The 27,573-nt window shown below is 29.2% G+C and overlaps 1 protein-coding gene across 1 annotated transcript; it reads right to left on the reverse strand.

Moving 5' to 3' along the window:
• Positions 1 to 674: 674 nt before the first annotated feature.
• Positions 675 to 21,876, reverse strand: LOC129959912 (sterol O-acyltransferase 1-like). The gene is made up of 10 exons (XM_056072810.1): positions 21,772 to 21,876; positions 20,600 to 20,730; positions 18,014 to 18,076; positions 16,262 to 16,369; positions 14,029 to 14,180; positions 10,716 to 10,843; positions 5,718 to 5,793; positions 3,408 to 3,507; positions 1,182 to 1,357; positions 675 to 790 (listed from the first exon to the last, which is right to left on the reverse strand). The coding sequence occupies exons 1-10, from the start codon at positions 21,841 to 21,843 to the stop codon at positions 675 to 677; spliced, it is 1,122 nt and encodes a 373-aa protein (XP_055928785.1). The 5' UTR covers positions 21,844 to 21,876.
• Between the last annotated feature and the right edge of the window lie 5,697 nt (positions 21,877 to 27,573).

Below are 27,573 nucleotides of genomic sequence, written 5' to 3' on the forward strand. Positions count from 1 at the left end.
AAAAAAATATTGGAAAAGAAAAGATATCTACATATAACAATTATAAATGAAATTATAAAATTTGTATGTATAAAAATAGTCCTTGCAATTAAATTTAATAAAAAAATTCGCTTAAATTTAATAAAGTAATCTTGTTTTTTAGAAGTTCTAACCACCACAACAAAAAAATGGAGTTTAATATTTAAGGAAATCAATCAAGTTATTCAGAATTTTATGGGAAAGAAATATACAATCAATATCTGTATTTGATTTCTAGCAATGAAAATTTAAATTGTTCGCTAATATTAGGATGTATCTATAGGATGTATCTATAGAAAACGGTATTTAATCTTATACAATATCGATGTTTAAAACTAGGACAGCTAATGTAAGTAAGAATTTTTTTGTTCATCCTCAAAAATTCTATGAAGCTTCCAGTAAGATGGTTCTTTTTTTTTGTTTGTTTGTTTCATTTACTGCATTAGAATAAACTCAAAAAGGAAGCAAGTAACTAATTGTTTTCAGCTATATTACTTTTTTGGTGGTGAATCATAGACTAATTACTCTGACCCGTTCGAAGGCATACGGAAAAGAATGATTGGACTGCCGTGACAGCAACACTGCCGGGAACTGGGGTTGTTTCCTAAGGGCCATCACCGGCTACGGTACAACCCTTCCCTAAGAAGCACGTCCCATCATCGATGGGAACTAGCCACCCCAACATTTTGTATACCTACAAGGGTGGCGAGAACCAACCACCATGCCAAACGCTTCTCACTTTCAATTACGAGGTGCTCCCCCGTGGGACTTCCTGGTTGTGAAAGCAGAAAATCTCGTTACATTAACAAAACTAATCATGATAAAACTGAATACTGAAATTCAAACAAAGGCATGAGAAATACCAGACTCATCTAACTGAGATTGATTTTTTTTAAAGAATTTTGAAAATTACATTTATCACTCACATAAAGCAAAAAAAAAAAAGAAAAAAAAACGTGTTTAAAATCTACATAACAAAAAATCTTAGAAAAGGTCACTCCATCAGCAGTTATTCTGAACATTTATAAACATATGAAATCAGCACGCAACTAGAAAGATACTTACGTCATAAAACAACCTGTCGCCAAACCTCAGCATTTCAGCAAAAGCATTCTGCAAACAGTGTAATATGCGATAAAACGTTAAGAACGAGATCATATTACCTGCGAAGATTGCAATAGCCAACAAACCCACAAAATGAGTGATGGGTATGGGTTCAATGCCCGACTTGTTGAAGCTATTCGCTAAAAAACAAATGTAGACAATATAGTCACCCAATACAATAAGAAATGATTGCAAAAGATTCCAGGCAACGAAACCCCAGCGAATACCAGATGTTCTGAAAATAAAAGAAAAAGTGAAACACTTTTACAAACTTTTATTTAACGTGACTTTTCCATATTTTTAACCAGAGGGAGTAGTCTTTCAAAAATTTTCACTCACAGTCCCTAATAAAGCTGTTAACCCAGAGAGCACCCTGCATGGTATTGACCTATTTTAATTATGATATATTCAACTTTGTCGTGAATTTACCATTTTTACTGAATGCATCGTGTCATTCTTGGCGAGTTTTTTTGGCGACCCATCTCTGACTTGTGTAAAAAGTATCCGAAAATCGAATTAGTATTTTTGACACGTTTTTCTCAACTGATTCAAACAAAAATTTGCTTAAAACTGCTTTTTGTAGTTACAAAATCCCATGCTAAATTTGATATTTTTAAGTCACTGCGTTTTTAAGTTTATCGCGTTTATTTGTTTCTGAAAATACAAACCAATAAGTAGTCAACCTCTTGTTGAATTTCTCTCTAAACTAGATACGTAATTACAATACAGTTGCTAAATTTATGTACTGAGTTTTATACATCTCTCTTCGTTTTGTAGTTATCGTGTTAGCTTGTGCTCTAACAGCCGTACAGACAGACTTCCTCAGAACGGATTTTACAGAAAAGTTGACAGATGGCCAGATATTTTTTAATTGTATTAGTCGAACTAGAATTCTTCGAACGTATTTTGAAGAAAAAAATCCGTTCGAAAAAATGCACAAATTTTGTGCAAACACTATATACTAAATTTCAACCCTTTAGCTCAAAGCTTTTTTGAGTTATATTTGTCACAGACAGACGTAATGTCAAAAATGTGTTTTCCAAACTCAAGAATTTAAGTTTAACATATATTCATTTAAATCTAGAGTAAAATTTTTTTTAACGATTGCAATACTTTTTCTACGTGAGGAAATAAAAATGGAACTTTATAATCAATTTTTAACGCACTATAGAGTTTTCAAATTAAGTATACTTGTAAATTAGTAAATTATGCAATATTTAAATATTTCAGAATATAATTATCATACTGCATTTTTTTTCTGCAATAGTATCACTATCTCATAGTGAATTTGAGAAAAAAATTTGTCTCAAAATTCACTGATGTTTGTGTTAATGAATTATAAAATAATTAAAATAAGAAAATTCCTTTTTTAGTACATTCACACAAGATCGCTTCTGAAATAATTTTTTTAATTAAATTTATTTTAAATCTAAGTTTGTTTGTTTTTAAAAAAAAAGAAATCAATTTACATCGATGCTTCCTAAAAGAACTATTCACCACTGATGAACTTGACTCAATAGTTAAAGTTTTAACATCTCATTTGATATGCAGATGAATTTTATTTCAGTATCGAATGAATTTATGAATAATTAAAATATTTAGAATTTTAAAACATTTATCAAATTAAGGAAATGATTTTTTAATACTATTTCTACTACGATTTCGTGTATTTTTATTTCTTATATTGAATAAAGGAAAATGAATGAATGTGTTCATGCTATTTTAAAATCTCATCTATGCAACAGAAAAATTCTCACAAATTCATATATATTGTTTGTAAACAACATACCATTGCATAGCAAGTAATATCGTCCTTTATTTCTGTTTTCCAAATATTAAAACTGGAGGAAATAATTGAATTTTTCGCAATTAGTAGCGAATATGGTATGATTTTCATTACATAGACATAGCATGTAGGTCTCATGTTCATACTAAATAGGAAAAGGGAAAAAAAAAAGAATCCCCCACAATCACTCATGCTTGCAAAAAATAAAAATCAGTTTTTTTATTCCATGATGAAATTTGGAAAACAGAGGTGTGTGGTTATTATCTTGTAAGTCGCAGTACATTGCACGTAAATTAACGAATGTAATTTTTTTCTATTATAGAGATGATATTTTAAAGCGACAGAAATATATTAAAGCATTTTTCAAGAATTTGTCTAATTTTATTGATGATATATATATATATAAACATATGCATAACTGACTTGCAAAATTCGTAGCTGCAAATTCGTAAAATATCATAAATGAAAGAACGAATGCAAGAATTTTTCCTTCTTTTACCTTGGATAGCTATCCCTGTAAATTAATGTCGGTGCAAATAAAAAATATATCAGTTTTCCTACTTCTGGACAAGGAGGTGAGTTTGATTCCTCATCATCATCTGAAAAAAAATCTTAAACGTAGCTTTTTAATTTTTTAATATGAAAAAAAAACAGTACAAATAACAGTACTTATAAAAAGTGAAGAAAAAAGTAGAGATCATTAAAAGCTACCAAAATTGCGAAATTTCTTTAATAATTACTTTTAGGCATGATTATTTTAACTTCTTAACGTATATAAAACATTAAAAAATGATAAAATTAAAAAAAACTGGAAAGCTTTTCTAACATTAGGCATAATTGCTTGTTACGATTCATACGCAGTACTAAAGATTTAATTACTTTTAACCTGATAGTGATTGTTGGTTGCATATTCTCTGTATATTATTTGGTGCAGCATGCAAATTTAAAAATTATTCAAAACTCATGATAAGGCAAATTATTTGACCCTCAAAAATCAGATCTAGTATGTTTTTCGGTAGTACTCAGAAAGAGGTTTATCAAACTTTTAATTCTATTTTTAAATAAAAATTGATTAATAAATTTGTTTTTTTTTCCTAGGCAGCTTTGGCGCATGCTATAGCCAAAAAACCACTTTTACAATACTCTTAATTTCGAAAAGTTGATTTTTCAGTAATACCAATTTTAATTAACGAAGTAATTGCATAAAGTAAAGATGCTTAAAGTATTATCACAATACCATTGTTTGATTCTAGATTTATTTATTGTTTATTAATGGAAGGCTTTTTAATAAATCGCTATCAATATTTTAAATAAGTAAAAAAAAAAATTAACTGTCATATTCATACTGCGCATGATAAGAGCGGATTTACACTAAAGAAACTTTAACGTTTAGTTTGATTAAGTTGAATTTATTTTCTGTAGGTGTTTAAAATAAGTGCTTTTGCAGATTCTATCAAAAGAACATTATGTGCAATGACTACACTGAGAAAGGATCTCATTGTTTTGAATCGTAATTAGATGATTAGGAAAACATCAGAGCCACACTCCACACTTTAATTCGAGAATGTCTTGAATATCGACGGCGAGTTTTACATAAAGCTAGCCAACACACACAGTGAATATTCAGAAAAATCGAGTCTTATATTTATAATCTTTTCTTCTCAAAGCCGAGATATCACAATAGGATTAAAAGTCTTGGGAATTCCTATAATCATCTTATTTGTAGTATTAAAATTTTCAGTGGGACACATTTTTGCTACTGAAATACTAAATAGTGCAATATTCGAACGCAATTAAGATTTGCGCACTGGGAAAGCAACTGAATGAATCATCGTCATCCTTGTAACCTGTAGTAAGTGAAATATTTTATCAAGATTTGACATTAAATATCAGCTATTGGTGTTCTAAGCAGATTTTTATCGAAAAACGCAGGTAGAAATGTGTAGCTAGTGTTACACATACATAAAGTAGAAATGACTGATTAAAAAGTGAAATCAAAATAGACATTGGTGATTCAATTCTTTATGATAGGTACTCTTAAAGGCAAGCATCAACAATATCAGAAGATTTATATTGCTTTGAATGAATTGATTCTGCTAGAGATCCTGAGCATTTCAAGCATATTTCCGGCAGCAACTGACATATTAGAAACTGGATTATCAATCTTGGATTAGACTGCGCTGGCTTGGGGAAAGGTTTAAGATCTGGATTCGTGGCAAAGAATTCCAGATGCAAGTGGACTTGGTTACGTTGAATCTGACATCGAGGACCGAACATCCTCCGAATACTATGGTGACATTTGGAGCAGGTAAGTACCAAATCTTTTAAGTATTCTGCATCCCAAATAACCCTCGTGATGCTCCTGTCAATACTCCTTCGTACAGTGGTTGGCGGGGTGGCCGGCTGTGTACACAAGAGGACCTCGTAATGCATTAAAAGAAAGCGTCAATATAACTTATTCAAACTAAATCTAACCAAACCTTATGTTATAAAAACTGAAATTTGAATTAATAATGCGAGACCTGTGGATTAGGAGAGGGCCACATTTTTTGCCAGTCTGTACTTTATTCTGATTTTCTTTTAAATCTTTTGATGTTAATGATGGTTGCACACGATAATTTATACATGAATTACAGTCGTATAGCTATTTTCTTATATCGTATATGCAATCTAACTTTATTAAAATTGTCATTCTAACGATAAACACCAGAAACGAAAATTTTCTTAATTTTTAACGGCATTGTATAATTTTATGGCTTTAGCAGGATTGAATCACGAAAAATACGAATCAATTGAGATTTCACAATACCTTCATGGAGCTTATACTTTAAAACTCTGGTAATGTTTTCTCGAACAAATGCATAACTCTTCATAAAAAGTCTAGACTGAAATGGAAGAAATACAAAACATATGTTAATATAGATATAAAGCGAAATAAAATATATATAAGTAAAAATTGATACAAAAAATGCTAATATTTTTCCTTTCCAATTTAATATCAATGACAATGAATGAAACGATGAAAATGAAATTTGCAGATAAAATATAAAAAAGATATTTCAAAACTATGAAAGATCAAATAATTTGAAAATCATAATTGTCTTAACTATATTTTTACTTGACAAAATGCTTTTTATCCAGGCATCAGTATGTTATAATAAGAAATAGATCTGTCTTATCAATCAATATCTGCTATCAACGCTGTAGTCTATGTTGCTCTATATTTTACGTCGTCATTATTGGCTTATCTTCATCAGATAGTTCCAAAATGTTGAATATTTCTTACTATACATCAAGGGATATAAACCATTTTTAATTGGACGTCAATAAACATTACGAGAATTAAAAATTTAGAGAGCATAAGGAAAATAAAGTTCGTTTTCCTTAGATTTCTAAAACATTTTTGAATGAATAAATGCATTATAAAAAGGCAGATGATATTATTAGCTTGTATTAAAAAACTGTGATGACTACGAATAATCTATCACTATATGTTCCAAAAAGACTTGTTTTGGATTAATTTGCATAACTTTTCCACTCTATTTCCAAGAATTTTTTTTTCGTCGTTCATGATTCTGCAAATTTTTTATCTAATTCAATTGCACAGACTTTCTCTTTTATTGAGCTAACGAAAATGAGAATTCGTTTTAAATTAAGAAAATATAAAACATTTTTCAACTCACTGGAATACAATCCCTTTCATCAAATGCTCTGTTTTGAAAATTATCTCTGCCAAAAGCATCTATTGTATTTCCAATACAATCTTTATTTTTATAAGACTTAGCATTCCTTTATAAATCAATGCTTTGTCATATATCATGTGCTGACTAACCACAGAATTTAGACCAATAAAAATGAAATGCCAACTTCTTTTACTTTCATTTTTCAACAGCTAAACAATACTGATGAAATCTTATATTTTTTCTTTTGGTTAAATTATTCTTTGCTTGTAGGCGAGAATTGGCCTTTGTCAAAAGTTTTGGCTCTATAATTTGCTTCCTACATATAAAACATAACTTTAAATCAAAGTCTTTGAAAAGCACTTTTTGATAGATATTACAGCTTGCATTCATTTTGCTCATATTGCTTCTTTTTCTATAACTTCTTACTTATGAAAGCATTTCCTTATTGAGTCTGTGCATTTTCAATCTTTTTTTATCTATCAATTGATAATCTATTAATAAAGTCATTAATACCTTGTTTATCAGGAGGTACATATTCACAGACACTAAGGAAATACTGATTGTTGGATACCAGGCCTTAACTGTAACCAGTTTTAACTGTGAAGAACTTTCCCTTCTCACCACCAGGGGTTTGTTGACTTCCTCTCGATTTGGCGGCAACCAACGAACGCGTTTTATACTCTTTTAACTTGTAAATATATTCTTAATCATGTAACATATAATCAAGTAACTATTAAAATAATATTCTTAAAGAGAAGTTCCCCATGTTAATGAGTCATACAGTCACTGAACCTGCCACTAATTAGATATTTGAGATTTTCAGTTGCAGATGGAGACAACAACACCAGTATGAAAACAAAAAGAGATTCCAACCAACAAAACAAAGGTAAGCGCATTTACTTGCCTTTAATTTAGAGATTGTTTGTGTTGGAATATTATTTGGCATCCCTGTCGGCATAATTGGTGTGGTTTATTCCAATTTAGAGCTGAAAAATATATATTAGAATTTTGAACTGATTTATTATTATTATTGAATTTATATATGATTGAATCTTACTGAATATAAATTTCGAACTGTTCAATTCTAAAAATGGATGATAAAAGTGGCAGGTTAAGAAAGAAACGGGGAGTATTGAGAACATCTGTTACCAAAATTTGTAAAACTATTGAAACAGAACCAACTTAGTGGGTACTTCTAATGAGCTGAAATCTGTTGATTGGGTGAAAATACAAGAATATGCCTCAGTAAAGAAAATCCTATGGAAATTCAACCCCCCATCAGCCCCATGGTGGGGCGGATTTTGGGAAAGGCTTATAGGTATGTTGAAATCTATCTTAAGAAAAATTCTTGGAAAGGCCTCCTTACAATTTGAAGAATTGTACACTGTACTATGTGATGCTGAGGGCATTATAAATTCAAGACCTTTGACATACTTAAGTGAAGACAATGAGGACCTTATAGCATTAACACCTGCTATGTTTTTACAAGATGTAAAAGAAATAGGAGTTCCAGATATAGATCAAATAGATGCTAAGAGAATGAATAAAAGATTCTTCTACAGGCAAAAAGTGTGTCAAGATCTCAGAAAACGTTTCAGAATCGAATATCTTGGACATCTTAGAGAATTTTCAAAGATTCGTAATGAATCTAAAATTAAAGAAGGAGACATTGTTCTCATCGGTGATAGTAACGTCAAGCGAATAAATTGGCCTTTGGGAAGAGTCATCAAATTATATCTTGGAAAAGACAAGAAAGTTCGTCTCGTGGAAGTCCAGACCAAATCTGGGTCTTTCCTACGTCCAATCCAGAGACTTTTTCCTCTTGAGGTCAGCCAAAGTGAAAAATCTGCTATCCCGTGTCTCCCAAAGAGTGATTCTTCATCCACAATGATGATTCCTGATGGTACACCTACCTCTAGTGACTCTCATGCTGTTTCAGATGTGAGACAACCAAGAAGATCCCGTTATGGCCGGCTTTTAAAGCCCAATGCTCTCCTAGACTCATTGGTTTGAGTTTCTAAAGTCTTTACGAAACTCAAAGGTGGGAGAGTGTTGGATACCAGGCCTTAACTGTAACCAGTTTTAACTGTGAAGAACTTTCCCTTCTCACCACCAGGGGTTTGTTGACTTCCTCTCGATTTGGCGGCAACCAACGAACGCGTTTTATACTCTTTTAACTTGTAAATATATTCTTAATCATGTAACATATAATCAAGTAACTATTAAAATAATATTCTTAAAGAGAAGTTCCCCATGTTAATGAGTCATACAGTCACTGAACCTGCCACTAATTAGATATTTGAGATTTTCAGTTGCAGATGGAGACAACAACACCAGTATGAAAACAAAAAGAGATTCCAACCAACAAAACAAAGGTAAGCGCATTTACTTGCCTTTAATTTAGAGATTGTTTGTGTTGGAATACTGATAATCTGGAAGCAAATCATCGAAAACTTCAGTGATGAGCATATGGTCACGTATATGTCCCGTAGATTGCTTTAGTTTTAAGTTCTAATTTCTTTTAAACTGGAAATACATTCCGGCATTTGTTTTCCATCGCAAGTAGCATTAAAAATCTTTTTGTAACATACACATACTCACTTTGGATTTGTGCTGATACAAAAAACATATTACTTTAGCAATATTACAGGTCCATTTTCATTCCAGCTAGCTGTGATATCTTATGAATTTAAATAACTTTTCTTGCATTCAGTTAGCTGTTTTATGTCTTCCTCTAAATCGTCATTTATTGCTGGAGCAGTTTTTTTAAATATTCTAAAATAATTCTTCGCTCTGTAAAATTACTTTTGCTTGGAATTTCCATAAATTTCAGTTCTGAGCTCCTTTAGAAAGCAATAATTCAGTACTATTACTTGATTCAATCTCACTATTGTTGTTTCAATCTTAAGTTCAACTATCTACTAAACCTAACGTTTTATTCCTCTGTTTAATTTCAACAAATTTATTTATAACTATAGCAGATATATGGTACCTGAATCCATTATCTGTTAAACTTTTAACCATTTTACTAGATAAGCGATTTTTACTGGATTTCAGATTTGTAAAAAAAAACTACTTTCTTATAACCATAAATAATTAACTTGAAAAAGAAATTTATAATCTACAAACTATATACATAAATGTTTTTTTTTTATGATCTTGATATTTAAACTGGTTCCATGTAATAATTAATGACCCTTACAATTGAATATTGAACACTTGTAGTTTAGTTACCACATTATATTGCCTATTATGTACACTATCAGCGAAATAAAAATAAATAAGGCCTCCGAAGGCATAATTCAATTACTATCAAGTATCATATCAAGATACCACTGAGCTAAATAATACAGAAGCGAAAAAAGAATTCTTTAAAACCACATAAAAATATGAAAAGAACTCGTATGCAATAATAATTCATTTACTCTCAATTGTTATTTTTATTGAATGGCAACACGTGGAACTCAAATATTGCGCGAAATGCTAATGCATAAGCCTGGTGTTTAATTAATAATTAAGTCCCGTAGGTCAACTTGGAAAAAAAAGTTTATTCAGTAAAATAAATAAATAGAAAACACACTAAAATTAGAAAAGTTGCACAGATCAATTTTCAGTTACAAACTTCAAGTTACGATAATTAGAAAGGTACTGAACTCTAGAATGATACAAAAATTATAGATCTCCAACTGCAAACAAAATTATGACGATTCCTAAAATTTCCCAACTATTAATTCTAATTTATCATTTAGAATCAAGTTAATAAAAATTAATTCGAATTTTAAAATAGCTTTAAAAAAATTCCATTTGGGATAATCCATCTGTGACCCATATTTCATCTCGATATACAATATAAAACGATCCAAGATTGCAAAGCGACGATTAAAACGAACATAAAGATAAACCAGATCTTTTATATATTTAGAATATCATCCCTAAATGGTTTTGCAATTTATTAATTAATAGATTTCTGATGTTTCACCGAATGAGAGAAGTATTAATTATAACATAACGTAAATGTAAGAGAAATAAAGACAACATTAAATTCTTATTTAACTTTTAACTTGTATACTCTATTAACTCTTATTTATGTATACTTGGTTTATAAAAAAGAATACAATACCGACCTGTTCCATTACTAACGCGCAAGATGATGCGGGTGGTATATTGCAGTCTATGATTATTTTTGGTGGAATTATCAGCAAAGCCGCTTCATACAAAACGAATAAAATGCAAAACATCAAATCATAAAGGCCTATAAAGAGATTAAAATATCCATTAATTTCATATCTACTCATGTTTATCCATTGTTTTTGTTTCATACGAAGTGAATAAAGTGCAAAATATTGAATCACAAAATCTATAAAGAGATTAAAGTATCCATCGTTATACATACAGAGCTCTAAATATTGAGCGATCATAAATTCTTTAATTCAGAAACGTTCTTTAATTTAATTTAAAATTAATTCTTTAATTTAAACGTAAGCCACTTTATACCAATTTTCCAGAAAAATGAAAAATAAAAATGGAAAAACTTTAATTCGTTGTTTGAGGATTTATATTCATATTAACCAGAATAAATTATAAAAAGTGTATTCTTAATAAATTTACCTAGTTATGACTTGATGTAAAATCAGATTTTGTATATAAAATTGTTGTAACTGGAAAATCGTCTTTTTTAAATTTCATTCCTTTGGTACTGAAAAGCAGAATTATAAAACACCTTTCAGGATTGAATAAAGGATGAGTAAATTATAGTACTGGTGTAAACTTGATATCTTCTTTGCGAAGAAATTGCGAGTTATTTCCTTTATATCAAATAATGAGTTTAAGAAAGTTAGATATGCGCTACATTGGTGATACGTAAAATATCCAATGGCTATTCAGTCTCAAATCTAGTGTTATGGGGCACGCATTTCAGACATTATTCCTCCAAGGATCTTGTAGCGAATGCCTATCATCTTTCCATATGAATCTGTAAACTACAGTCTCCGTCGAGGCTGTGTGTGACGTAATGGCGCGCTGCACATCATCCGGGTATTGACACGCACGATGCTTCTAAAAAGCTATTCTCTCCGTTTTCTTCGGAATGTTCGCGCACTCGCCTCGGTGAAGCTTGTAGTGAATCAAAATTATTTGTTTCATTTCTTAACTTTAAAAGTAAATAAAATTATTTTTCTAACATGTTGCAATAATTGGAGTCAACCACAACTGCACGTAACCCTAATTACGACATCCTCAAAGCTTATTCATTTTTGGTCTTAAAAGAAATTCATAATTCAAGAGGTTATACTCTGAATTAGATGACACATTTTTTAGGAGGGAGGATATGGTCATTTCCATTCACATGACAACTGAGAAATTTAAAGTCACATTCAGGCGTTCTTTTTTAAATCTTTTAAATGAATTGCTATTTTAACTGAATCCTTTAACGACGTATCATGCATTAAATACAGAATTTACGTTCTTTAATTCTGTATACGCTTATTTAAAATTAATAAAAATATTAATTTAAAAAACAAAAATCAATTAAATTCTCTTAAGAATATGAGATGCTCTTTTCTTTTTTGAAGCAATAGCAATAGAAGTAAAAAATAAAACGTAGCATTTAATTGAAAGCTAGAATAAATTTATGGTTAAATACAGATTTAAAAATGAGAAATTCCCTAAGATTACTATGCTACCCTATCGGTTTAATTCCACCAGGAATTAAAACCGGTAGGGTAGCAAAAAACTGTTTATTCTATTCATTCATTAAAAACAAAATATTAAAAAAAATCTGCACTGTTATGTTTTTGCATTCAACTTTTAAATAATTTCAATAAAAGCGTTATCAAATTGCATGAGTACATAACCAATAACTGAGATTTTCAGCTTTTTTCAAAATAACGACCCGTTTTGAAACTATATTGGAGCTCTTTTAGGATTCAACTTTCAATTTAGAACGCGATTAAAAAATGCAGGTGAAAAGTGAACCACCATATCCTCTTCAAACCTCCGTCCAACTCTAGCAGGAGGATGCTCAATGGATTTGCCATACAACAGACCAGCATTCAATCGAATCTCTATCCAGCAACCTTTTCAATCTTTAAGCCAAATATGACTCTTGCGCCAAATAAACTACAGAAAAACAACAACAATCAATCTTTAAACTGAACTCTTGGCCATAAACGACGATTCGGTATGAAGGAAATATTGGAATGTAATTTAGTTAGTTTTTCCAGAGTTTATTTATTTATTTTTATAATTTCAAAGAAAAATTTATTTTTGTCATGGAAAGTTCACACATAACAACAACAACAAAAAAAATACACTAAAAAATCCAAGTAGAATTTAAAGGATTAAAAAAAATCCAATTAGAATTTTAGGGAATTAAAAAAAATTCAAATAGAATAGGGAAAGCTTTAGAGAGAAATACAGCGCATCTTGGCATACAAATCCTGTAAAGATGAATGAAGTAGCATAAGTATATTTGCTGAATCAAGTCCTAAAAATGATTTATTCAAATGATCATTTTTGGAAAGATGTACTTGAAGTCTGAGTCTGAATTTTGTAGTGCTAACATGGTCTTTTGCATTTCTTTATACACAAAGCGAGACTAACTGGAAGGAATAAGTTTTAGTTATGGTATTTGAGATCATTTTAAAGACCTGAATCTCATAACTAAAAATAAATATCTTAAGGTTCTCTAAAGTCTTATTTGATTAGTTAAAAATTACTTCCAAAAGCAAAATATAAAATGTAAATCACAGTTCAAAGAAATTAGTGCGTTTTAATATTAAAAATATGACACCAAAGTATCTGGAAATTTAAATTTCATATTTCATAAAAATTATGTCTAAATGTTCCGAGCAGAAAACACATTCAGCTCTCGATTCTACCAGTTTCACAAGCATATGAAAAATTCTATCATCATATGAAGCCTTTGTCTTTTGTGCACAACGTTCTCTTTCGTTATAGAAATTTTAAATATAAGATCTTAATCACAAAATAATTAAATTATATATTTTCTAAGGAACTATATAACAATCAGTTTTTCCATTTGCAACTTAACACTAAACTTTGAATTTGAAAGTCATAAAATATGCTGATTTTTTCCTTTTAAATGTAACATGCTTTGAAAAATGATCAAAGATCTAGCAAAGCAACACTGACTTCAAAATTAAATATGTTTATTTCAAAATGTTTTTGAACATTTTGGAAAATATTTCTTTTTAGAAAGCTTAAAAATATAAAATAATAACGAAAATACAAATTAACTTTTTATAAAGAGGATGAATAGTATCACTTGAATCATATGAATATTATCTTACTATCATCATATCTTTCACTTGAGACAACACAAATCATTTCATTTCTACTTTATCCCATATTTTTCTGGACTATTCATTATTTCAATGGCATATTTATTTAAGATACCCAAAAATACTTAATACTTACCCTTCTTCTTCGCAAATGCTCTAGAAGAAGCCCAGAATCGAAAGACAGGATGTAAAAAGAAAACAATCGATAAGTTGATGCCAATCCATACGGCAGTAACAATGTGAAACTGACCAAATGACCATGAAACCAATGCTAAATCTCTTGTTAACCTAAAATTTAAATCACAATAAAATAAAATAACGAATAGAATGCAACAATTATTCATAAAATCATTATTTAAATTAAAAAAAAACTTTATTTGAATTGGATTATGGACTTAAAAAACTAAGGGATATATTCGATCATGTTGCGTAAATAATTTTTAAGTATCAACTATTTTTAAAATATATTTTTGTATTAAGGTAGTTGGGTCGACCTAAAAGCCTCAATGGGAGTAAAGGTTTATATAAAAAAACAAATGAAAAATTAAAACATAGTTCAATTTAGCTTTGTTCGAATAATGTTACTATAAGAAATTATTTGGAACAGATTTCTCAATTTTTAGCAAATAAAAGAACAAATGAAAAATTAAAAAATAGTTCAATTTAGTTTTGTTCGCATAATGCTACTACAAGATATTATTTGGAACAGATTTCTCAATTTTGAACCATGATCAAATGAATAAAAAGGAGCAAAATATATAATTTTAAAGGTGGAAATATGTTTAACTATAAACAATTTACTAACATATTTTTAAAATAAGATTAAATTTAATTATAATTATAAAAACTGCACCTGACTGGAACACAAATATCTTCTTGAAGTGGAATAGCACAGAAAATAGTTATAATGCAGTTATAATAAATAGTATTCCTCAAAAGCTAGACTGAGAAGAAGGCAAAACATGAACACACTATTTCAATTAAAAATTTCAAATGTTTATCCAAAGAGAACATAAAAAAATGTGGTTATGTGATTTTAGAAAATAATTCGAGAAAGAAATAAAAAAAATGATATAGAACATATGACATTGTATTAATGTAATATGTTTTATAAAAAGTTAATTATGTATATTATTGTGCTTAAATATAAATAATCAACAATAAAATCTGCGTTCAGTGAATTTATTTCGTCAACTCTGTACAGTTAAAATGTTTAGATTATCCAAATATCATAATAAAATTCACATAAAAATTTGCGTCACAAAAGTGTAAAAATCCATCACATATATGAAGACATAAAATAAAGTATATGTCATAAAGAGTGAAGAAATATGAGCGAATAGAAATTTTCATCAAATCAGTAAAAATAAAAAAGGGATTATTCCAAATATTTTAAATAAATGGAAGCAGAGTAATAAAAAAGAAGAAAAAAAAACGATTAAAATTCAATTTATAAGAATTTATCGTCCAATTAATAATAGAAAAAATATTGTCAATGAACGAATAAAATAATGCAAATGATAATTTGCCCTGAACAAAAGGGAGGAAAATATGGATATCATGCTGTATAGTTTTCTTTAAATTGTTAATCAGTGAATACCTTTCAAAATTGAATTAGGTTTATAACAATATTAAAATTTTTACATGCGGATTATCATCATTAGGCTTTATATGATATTTAAAAGTAAAAACCTTTATTATAAATTGATCAGTGATCCAGTTTAAATTTGTGCATATCATAAATGATCAACTGGGGCATTTCTATATTCTGCGGCATGATTCAGATCACATTGTTTACTGATTTTCAACCCTCCTTTGTATGTTTTTTTTTTGTGAAATAAATCAGGATAATTCCTGCTCTAGATTAAAGGAAATCTTCAATGTCCCTCTCTTCTAAATTCCTCCACTCATTATCGTATTTATTAGGAAAAAAGAAAAGAAAAGAAAAAGAAATCAGATGTGTTATAAAAAATATTCAAGAAATAGAAAGTTTCTTCCAACCACAACAAGCAGCGAAATGACAAATTCAAACCTCCTATAATGATTGTGACATTTAATTTCTTTGACAGCTACGTTCCTTATTACACAATAGTTGTGAAAAAAGTCAATAAATTTACAGTACACCTGTTTTCAGTACATTTTTTGTTCACTAGATGTTATGATGGAAATTTCTATCATCATGCAAAGAAGGGTTAAGTAATGGTATGCTTACGTATTGTGGTTAATAAACAAGTCTATGGTAGGCGAATAAAATAAAAGAATTGTATGTTTATATATACATTTTTTTCAAATGAAGATTACAGCATAGTAACTTCTAGAAACTGAATGCAAACGGAATCTAAGAAAGAAAAAAAAAATCTGGTACTTACCGTTCGACATTAAAGTAATAGAAGATAGCGATGTGCAGGTACAGGAATACAAAAAAAGCAAGAATTAAGTTGTATAAAGAGCGTACGTTAGGACTTCTCCAAAGATTTCTGAATAGAAACGGAAAATCAATAATAATAATAATAAAAACTTTTTTTAAATGCTTAATATTTTTAATTTTTGACATTTAAGCATAAAATCAGTTAGAGATTCTTAAGAATTTCTTGATACATTTTATTCGAAATCAAAATTATTTAAAATTGCATACTTTGAAAAAACCATGTTTAAATTTCAGGTGGTATCAACATGCTTGCAATTTTATTTCTTCGTATGCGCAAGTGCATATATAGACATTTTTATTAAAAATTAAACGACACTAAGATTCTCTAAAAATTTGCCATTTTAGATATCGCCGAATTCAAAATAAATCTAATGAAACTATTCATTGAAGCTACTTTTATTAATATGCTTAAACTCAGAATAACTTTAATTTTAATTTTTCTACTCTTTCAATTAATCTTTAATTTATAATTAAAATTATCGTGTAATACGGTAATTATTTTTCTGAAATTATTTACAACGCAAAATTAAATTTATCAAGCCACATACTCCGAATTTTAACACACATTTAAATTCTAGTCAAATTTAGTTAAATTGATTGATAAAATAATAAATTAAGTTTTGAAATATTAGAATATTGCTTTTTTATCGAAAGTACGCAGGTATAAAAATTTTCTAATTTCCAGCATATCAAATGCATGTTAAAATGGAATAACAATCGTCAGTCCTTCTGAACATGAAATAAATCAAATTTAAATTGAATAAAAATTCGTTTTTGAAACTATTTCTGCAGACATTTTCGTATTTGTAAAATAGCATATGTTTTATCGTGTACTATAAATGAGAATTAAGAAAATAATATAAACACAACGAAACTGCATGCATCCATAAAATATATATTATGATTTTGCAGGAATTTCGTAAAAGAAAAAAGTCCCTGTTTTGAAACCTGACTCAGTCTACTTTACTCTGTTATGAAGTTAGGATAACTTAGCGATATTCACAATTTTTTTAAAATCTCTATTGACACTCACGTTAAATAAAAAACATCGCAAATATTTTCAATTATCGCAGTTAATTAGCTTCGAAATGACCTCGAATTCAGTAAAAAATGGGAAAAAAATTGCAAAGGAATACAGAATACAATTTAAAGATAAAATAAAACTTATTATTCTGGAGCATATCGTAACATACAAGAATAGAAAAACTGTCCACAACTTGTAGGGCATTTCAAAATTCTTCTATGTATTCGAAGAATATTTGAGAATAATTATTCAGAAATGTAAAGAAAGATCTATTATTCTTTAGAAACATAAATTAGTAATAAACAACATTTAAAATGAAACATTGAATCAAGCCACCATCAAAAAGATTTGAACCATGGTTAATCACATCGAGTTCAATATTCAACTAAGACAAGATGGCTGGTGACTTATAAACAAATCTAGGAATCGTGAGCTTTCATTTGAAATTATATATATTAAGTGGTTGTAGTCAAAGAACTATTCTTTGGTTTTCCTCGTAATTTTAAATATTTTGAAACAATAGTATTTATTAAACTTAAAAGTTATCAGAATTAATGATACTTTAGCAAAAATATTTAATGGCATGCCATCTAAAATAAAACATTATTTTCATGGTTATCTGAATGGAGAAAAATATATTTAAATTAAAGTAATAATCTTATGACTTACGTTAAAGTTGAATTTCTTAAAACAAATTCTTTTCTTCGTAATTCCCTCAGAGCTTCAGAATATCTGAAAAATATTTTAGATGAATAAATGTGGATGGAAAACTACAGGCTGAATATGGCGTCGTTCCCTGGTTATGAAAATTCATTCAGCAAAAAAATATATTTAAACAAACAACTATTTTTTGTAAATTATTAATAATTTTATAGGCTGATTGTCAGTTAATTGCAACATAATTTTTATTGCTAGTGTAAAAGTGAAACTCTGCCACATATCTTTCGTTACGCAATAAATTTCTTAGCGCTATATACTTTTATCTATGGAACTACCTATGGATTCTCTAATTCTCACACTCGACTTGCATTTTTACCCCTTCCGACGCCATGAAAGGATGATTTATAAGAACAAATCCAATTTAAGTGATTATTGTCGTCACTTATTCCACCGAGAATCTCAATTTCAAATTCTTGTCTCAGGAACAATGTTTGAAAAGTCTGAAAAGTTTGTTCTGTATAGGCATACAATTCAGGTCTCCTTGAAACGTTTCTGTCCTAGATGCCTGACATGTTTCCCTTGGTGCAATACGAATTCATTTTGCAGAAATGCGCTAAAAAATAATAAACGAGATACAGAAATGTATTACTTCTTTTAACCTGCCACTTGTTGGAAAGTCATCAACAGAACCAGATTTTTAAACTTATTTAATCAATTTTTGATATTAGCTGTTTAAAATAGAGTTCACGACTCATTCCAGTTCTATAGAAATGGCTAATTTCTTTCATGAAACCATATCGTGCTTTATGTCTCACTAATGAAATTTCTTGAAGAATTAATTTTCGATTTAATGCTTTTTGCTCGGCATTTCTATGAAGAGACATTGCCTACAGATGGCGCTACTAATTTATCGTTTTGTTTCCTAATTAAGACCTTCATATAGCGGTACTAGTTCACTGCTTGGTTTCTTACTTTTAATTAATTAATTTCGCCTCTCAGAGAATCACTTATCGTTGGAATTTTAGAACTTTTTATGTTTTTAAATCACATTTGTGTAATACAACTTATATTTATTCTTTTAACCTTTTGTATACTTTATATCCGCATTTTTACGACTTTAACTGCATGTTATGACCTGTAAATGCCTCTAAAAGAAAATGTAAATATGTGGTAAATATTAAAATATATTTTAAAATCAAGCTACATTATATTCATTGGATTTTACCAAACATGCAACAGCTTTATTGCAGTATTCTGTTTGTATGACGGATTTGAATGTTTGAGGTACTTAGTTGGTTTTGAAATGATACCGATTCCCTTTACAGTATTATAATCCTCGTCAAATAAGGCAAAAGAGAACAATAGTGTATTTCACATATAGTATATTAATAAGAGATATAATTACTGTTTTGAGACATAGGAAAAAACCTTATCTGTGATTGAAAGATTTGATGCTGTAGAATTAATATGTATTGAATTTTTAAATAATTTTGTTGTCATCCTGTAACTCATTTATTTTGCCAAAAATATGCTAATTGAAATCATGTATTGTTTTTACTAAAAAATTTAATGCAGAAAATGTTAAGAAAAATTGACTTTTAATACTATTTACATTATGAATCTGACAGCAAGGCATTTAATTATATATTAAATGTCTATTAAAGTTTTAAAATTTAAGTTTGATCAGATTTTAAAGATTTACCTTAAGCTGAAATTAATCAGAGATAAAATATTTCATGAAAAGATAGAAATAGAATACAATTATAGACATTCATAGTTGTTAGTTGTCGTTATCAATAATTTCTTTAAAGTTTTGCCAGAAAATATCTCTACATTTCTTGCATCCTTAAACTAAAAATAATAGTAAATATTCCTTAAAATTCACTAAATTGCATCAATTAGGTGCATCATTATAAATATACCCACATTAAATCTATCGAGTCAGAAAATTACAGCGTGAAGTTTGGCTTGCAATGATAAGGACTGTTATTGCTTTCGCCTGACCCTTGATAGAGTGGAGTTCGCTGAAGACACGGAACTATAATACTAAAACGTTTTTGAGACACTTTGTATACTAAAAAGATATTGAGAGGAAAAGCACGAAGGACATAAAAATTCACAAGGAAAAGCGATATAAATAGAAATAAAAATGCAAACAAAATATGATAAATGTAAAATTTATTTATTAATGGGAGATTTCTAGATTAACATTGTCTATTTCGTTCTTTGCATTTTAGAGGCATTTTTCTTCACTATTAATGAACTATAAAAATCCGGCATATTACAAGATATTAAATCAAAAAGAAAGTATCTAAACGCTCCATTGATATTATAAGTCACTAAAACATACATAATATTACATTATAACGAAATAATGTAGCAAAAAATGCTCCAATTTCTAATTACATTTTAAAATACATCTCCGCTTTTTTAAGAATTAACTTATTTCTTACATGTGTTTTGAAAATTTTTTCAAAATTCAGATGTATAAAAAGTTTTGATTTTCTTGGAGACAAAATTGTGTTGAATAAATATAAAAATAATTTTCTGTTTTAAGAGCCATAAAAAAAAACTAAAAATAATAAAAATGCTTACTTGGGTAACGATGGCTTATTTATAAAATCGTTTTGAGGTTTTTTATGTTTTAATTCAAGTTCCACGATTATTCTATTATGGCCTTTCTGGAGCTTGGCGTCGACATCATCCAAAATATCACTACTCGGATCCTAATAAAGCAATGTATATATTAAGAATATTCAAATGAAAAAAAAATCAATTTTTCATTCAATAAATGAAATTGACAGAATATCTCTCTCTATCTATCTCCTCGTCATCTGACCGCGGTTCAAAATGACGAGGTCCGACCCAAAGTAACCCTAGTGTTGCTTTACAACGGGACGTTAATATAACTAAACTAAGATCCGAACTAGAAGAGACAGCATTCCTTCAATGCATTATAATGGAACAGGAGACAGTGGAAGCGAACAGTAATAGCACCCATTTATTGACATTCAGTAGATGAGAATTAAAAAAATAAACGCAAACAACAAATCTGGATTTATATCTTTTATACCAATGAGAAGCCAACCACGTAAATACTCTCCAGTTTGACTCGATGCCATTCGCATTCATGGAGCAAATGCAAGTAAAAAGAAGTTGCAAAAGAATTTTAAAAAGTTTTAGAATCACTAATGTATGCATATTCTGCAAATAAGACCGCTGGCCGGAATTAATTAGTTTTTTCAAAAGAATATGGAACATCTCGGTACATTGAAAGTTTCGAACCATAAAAAGAGCATAGAAACAAAGATTTCAGAAAAACATCAGGAATAATTCAGTGTATTTTTTATTAATATAAAAAGGCCTTGAGAAACTAGCGCATTGTTGAAATATTTAATGATATTTAAAAGGAATTTATAGCGCAGGATATTATTTTACATATTTATTGATCATTATAAGGGAATATTATGTAAACAAAATTGAACTTATGCTACTTGCATGCCATCCAGTTTGTTGAAAGCACCAAAACTACTAACAAGATTTGTAAAGAATCTGAAAAATGACTATTGCCTAAAATTACTCTCCACCGATAGCTTCCGTATTTCCGAAACGGAAATTTTCAGATAAAACTTTTAATTCGAGTCATTCCACCTCAAACAGAAAAGATATATTTTTAAAGAATAAATTTGAAAATTTTTAATCAATTGGAAAACACTCATGAAATATTCCTCAGTCCAGAAAGTATAGTAATTAATTGATTCATTTACCTGCAGCATTTGCCTTAGTTCCCAAGGCTCTATATCTCGAGCCTTCTTTCCGATCTCCACCCTGCTAGACATGATCCTCAACCCTCTACTCTTGAACACCAACCCTGAATGTGATAAATTTCATACAGAAAGATCAACATAAAAGCAAATACAAGAAGTGCACAACAGGTGCGCGCTCGACGGCAGTAAGCAAACAATTTTAGACAGAACACGTGTCCGGTTAAAATCCTTTTCACTACGAAACAATCGTCTGCTCCTAAATAGCAAATATCTGTGTTTAGTTTTACGTTTATTCCTTTCAGTAATTATAATAAAGCTAAGGTCCTATGTTTTGATTTTGTTATTTGCATTTTCAAATAAATATGCATTAAAAATTTATAAGGCATATTTTTGCAACTTGAGCAATTTATTATTCAATGATAAAAGATTTTGAATAGATGATAATGGCAATTGCAAATATCACTGCATTCCCAGATTTTCAAAACTTTAAAGCTTAATATTAAAAGACCCCTTTAAATAAGCAATTTCAAAACAATCACATAGTTCTTATCTGGATATAAATGCCTTTTTGGCAATTTGAAAGTTTATGAAGGCAATTAAGATGCGATGTTATTTCCAAACACTTTTGTGAACAAACTAAAATTAAATCAACGCCAAGGAAGAGAGATAAAAATTTAACTACGAGATTGATGAAACAGAACAATACTTAAAAGATGCAAATCAACGTTCCCATTTATTTTTTTGATTTAAAAAAAATTAGATTCTATGTGTGTGTGTGTGGGGGGGGGGGGGTATCTATCAAACAATACGTTTCGTAGTCTTTCGATCGGAATAATGTTATTAAAAGAAGATCCCATCACCTTCATCTCTTTTTTTTTTTTTAAGAAAGAAAGTTTTGATTACTTATTCATTTGCAAGCCTGCTTGCTTTTATGAATGTATGAAGCTACACTGAGGAAGTGTTTTCTACTCACCAACAAATCCTCTCAAGTTTTAGTATTTTTCTACAATGGAGAACAAAGAGAATGAATTATTGATTACAATTTATGGAAGCAAAACACAAAATTTGTGTTCTTATAAAGCTTACCATGTAATGAAATGCAATGCAATTTTGCTTTTTAAATGGAATAAATATATAAAATTTTGTTTTTCAGATCAAATTTCTTTTAACATTGGAGATAATAATTTAGAAATCACTATATTAATATATTGCTATTCATAAGAACACAAAATTCTTTTCATAAATGCATAAAATTATAAATAATGGCGCTCATACCGATTTCGGGATTATTTTTATTTTAATCCATGGAAATTTCTATTTTAAGCTTTACAAGAGACTTAAATTTTGATGCTAATATATATATATATATATATATATATATATATATATATATATATATATATATATATATATATATATATATATATATATATGTAATGATATCTAGTTGAAACATGATTTCCTAATTTTAATTTCATTCAGCCCATCTTATTTTTCTTCCGAAACATTCTCTTGCATCCTGATTTAATTCTTACTTTTTGTTTTGTTTATTGAATTATAACACATTCGAAGTAAAACTGCCGATTCCATAACAACGAAGGGATAAAAATATTAAAATTCTTTTCAAAACACTCCTTTCCAAGTCTGCTCGTGTCCAAGAAATCCCTACCAAAATCTCATAGTAAAATCAATGAACAGAAAAATTTTGCTCTTATGTCGCGATGTAGATAGACGAATTTCTATCACATTTTCGATGTCCATAATACAACTCTCGTGGTAAAATAAATCAAAGTTAAAATTTCAAATATACGTATATATATTCTTATAATTAAATGAACGTAAATTGATATGTAGGAACCTGACCAAATGATAATTTTATCTTAACATTTTAGCTTTTGAAGTTGCAAAATAGTTACACACATATAAATATTCCAAAATTCGAAGTGAATACGGTACTGAAAATTAAATCGATCCCTCCCCCCCCCCCTACCGATCAAGACAGAACATAAAAATTAATGCAACATCAGAAATTACCTTTTTACATGATATATACCTAGCCTCTGTTTTTATCGACTCTGAATCAATTAACGAATAAATGATCGAGGAAAATTCAGCTGGAAGTAATGGAAGACATTTTCCATTTTATCACTTCAGGTTATTTAGCATTTAGATGGTAATAAAAGAGAAAATGCAGAACTCCAAAGAGCGAATTCTACGCTATGAACGGATGACTCAAACCTCGTATTGAATATTAACTTCGAACCTCCATTACATCTAACTTTAAATTAAATTATCTAAATGCAGTTTTAATGGTCATTCAAACTGTCCATAAAGAGAAATTATTCAATTCTCCAAGTTTTTAATTAATTGAATTACCAGCTTATCGCAGAAAAATCCACATAAATACGGAAGCCTGGTTAGCAAACTGGATGTCAACTGAAAGACGAATCGGCTCCAACAGAAATTCAAGAATGTGTTACAATTTAAATTAAAGTTCTAAATTATTCCTTTTTTTCCCCACCTTGCAGTTTTACTTGGAACGTATATTAATTTCGCGCGATAAGGAAAAGTAATGCACACAATTTCGAATTTCTGCCGATTCTTAACATTCCAGCGGGAGCGCGTATAACAGAATTTATAATAAAGTATAATTTCATTTAACTTTTAACCTTAGGGCAGTAAGAAATCACAATTTCGACTATTCTTCCTGCCTTTAATTGAAGTTTAGAATTCGAGAATTTTAAAAAAAGTTTTATATTACATATACACACGACCCTTAAATCAAGTTCGTGCTCAAGTAGTGCAGTAATTTTTTAAAAATTTACTTACAATCAATTGCCATATTATTCTAAAAGATCTGCGATTACTGCCAAGTGATTTTATAGATGGTATATTTTGAACTATTTATAAAATGACCTTAAACAGATTAATTAAAAAGAAAAGCACAACCAAGCTTCGAATAAGTAAACGATGTACCAGCAAAGAGAAAAAGTGCAAACCTCCAAAAATGACTCGAATAAAAAAGTTTAGCTACGAGTTTTCCCAGAATTTTATGTTTTGAGCATTCGAAACGCATTTACTTGAATTGCAATAAATTGAATACTGAAATCCAATCTTGACCCTTTATCATATCTAAATGTTAATCGTTTTCTTATTCCCATAGCCGTTATTTTGCTAATGAGAATATTTGAAATTTATCAAACCCGAACTTTTTCTAAAAAAATTCTCCTTCTAATGATTTTTACTACAAGAGGCCACATTCCGTTACTATACCGTCGGTCATTTAGGATATATGGAATATATTTGAAAATTCAAATATTTTCAGATTATTTTATTACATTGTTTCCGTCCTTTTTAATAAATTATTAAACTTAACCTTACTACAACCTACAGTTGATGATCAAACCAGTTAAATCTTACAAGTTTATGTGCCAAACGCTCCGCTCCTTTCTTGTTGGTATAGATGACGCCTAACTGAGAGAAAAAGTTACCATTTCATTTCTTAAGTCAAGAATCGAAAGATAAGTTGCTATAATATTATAATATATAACTTTAAACATCTTAATGAATATTATTTTTATTATTGATCACTGTTTTTAGCGAAGCTTCTTTTATTTATGTCTCCCTTGCCACGAGCGAAGGAAGCGATTAGTTTTACCAATATTTTCGATGATATCGTAATTATTTTTTCAGTTTAACAAACTAGTTAAAATTTAAATCGCTGAATTAAAGAAACTGCCTCTAATTCACGGGATATTATACAATTGAATAGTAACTAATTAAAAGTTGAAATTTCATTTTTTCCCACTTGTTTGATGCTTGTCACGCATCTTATTCCTACCCAGTTCCAGTTATTCTAATAATTTAAAAGGCGACTGCTTTTAGCATACAGTTCCGGATTTTCTGATATTTACTGAGCAGGCTACAAGGTTGATAACGACTCGAAAATTCGTCAACATTCAAAAACATTATTTTTTCGACTGTCATTTAAAGTAACGTTGCCCGAAATGTAGAGATCTTTGTGCATTATTGCTTTTAAAACTTTACCGGGAATTTTCGCAAAATAACAAAATTAAAATCTGGAAACGATCCTATTCGAGATCAAGGAGTCATATTTCTCATTTTATGGGAGCAAACTTGACGACATACGCGTAAAGTTTCGGTCATCAAATATTAAAACAATACAGGGATGTGAATAAAGAATTCGTCGTACACCAGAGAACATGCTTTAAAAGGGATAAAGAACAATTAAACTCGCTTTACGATATTTAAATATAAATCTATTACTTAAATCCATTTTAAACGACCATTTAAACTAACAAAAAAAGGCCTGATTTTATCAGCGCGGGGAGCTCACATTATTTGTATGATTTTAATAAGACTAAGCATTTGGGCCTTTCATACTACTTCATTGCGACTTTGGAGAGCTCAATTAAAAAAATTTACAGAAAACAAATTACGTTTTTTTGAAAAAGAGATTTCAATGATTTGATTTGCAAGAGGAGAGTCTTATTTAAAACGACACGCCCAATTAAGCATTAATATCAAAGATGCATAACTCTAGTCGCTTTGGCGCAGATAAAATTTTGAATTTCCACGAGAGAGATTAAACGTCAACCGGTTTGTACTTTCAGAAGCATGTAAAAGTGCTAATTCAAAAATGCAACCTTTTAAATATATTTAATTTTTCTACGTTTTAATTTTAACTGCAATTTTGATTTCAAGCGTTTGGCAAGAAGGCGAATATAAAAAACAAATGCACCATTATTAAGAGTTTGGGGTTAGTTTTTTAGAGATGGTTTCTATAACATTTTTTCACTTAACATATGTAAATTACCAACATCAGCGCAAATGCCTGTCTAAGCTACCTTTACTGACGATAGTTTTTAGAATACAGTTATGATATCGATGATATGAAATAAGTTTGTTGATAGCGAATCAAAAACTGTACATATCATATTTCCATTTTCGTTCAAACTAGGAATTTTGTGAAATAAAAAAACTATCCGAAAGTACCTGGTATAAATATTAAATACAACAATGCTCAAATAGCGAAGTGAAAATATTAATCGCATTTCACTTCTGTTCTTCAGGGATAATAATTAGAATTTATACTGTTTAAATTCAATTATTATGTTTAAATAAAATCCCTCTACTCCAATCTCATTTAAATGACAATTTAAAATAAGAATATAAGGCTTGATTTTGATAATTATTTAAATTTTTCTAAACTTAAGATAAAACCTATATATATTATATATATACTCCCTATATAAGATGGCAAATTTGTCTTAAAAGTCAACAAACTAATTTCTTTAAATGGGAAGAAGATAATTCGCTTGAAACAGGAAGTAGAAACTACAACTACAAATTTAGAATAATACCAGATTTCCATAATTGAAGGAGCTTTAGCGCAAATAAAAGAACACAACACAGACCTACTGACCACACAGCAGTCGCATGCCAGCTCATAAAACGGCGTCTGGATGCGAGCGATGCGGGTTTATGGGTGCCTTTTGGCGGCTGTCTATATCCCCTTTTCTTTTGTAGGAGAAAGATGAAGTTATATTTTTTTTTTCTTTCGTCACTTACTAAAAATAGATAATAGTTAAATTTAAATTACAAAATAATGTGGAAGCTCCTGCATGTTTTTATAAAAAAATATTCTTGCATATTGTGAAAGTCCAATGTCTATATCTGTGATAAGTCCTAATGATTTAAAGAATGAAGAAATCCAACACAAAAGATATTTCAACATAGTCTCATTCCGAAGAACAAGCAAAGGAAAAAGTCCAAGAAAGT

This window comes from Argiope bruennichi, chromosome X2, assembly GCF_947563725.1.
Source record: "Argiope bruennichi chromosome X2, qqArgBrue1.1, whole genome shotgun sequence".
Taxonomy (NCBI): Eukaryota; Metazoa; Arthropoda; class Arachnida; order Araneae; family Araneidae; genus Argiope; species Argiope bruennichi.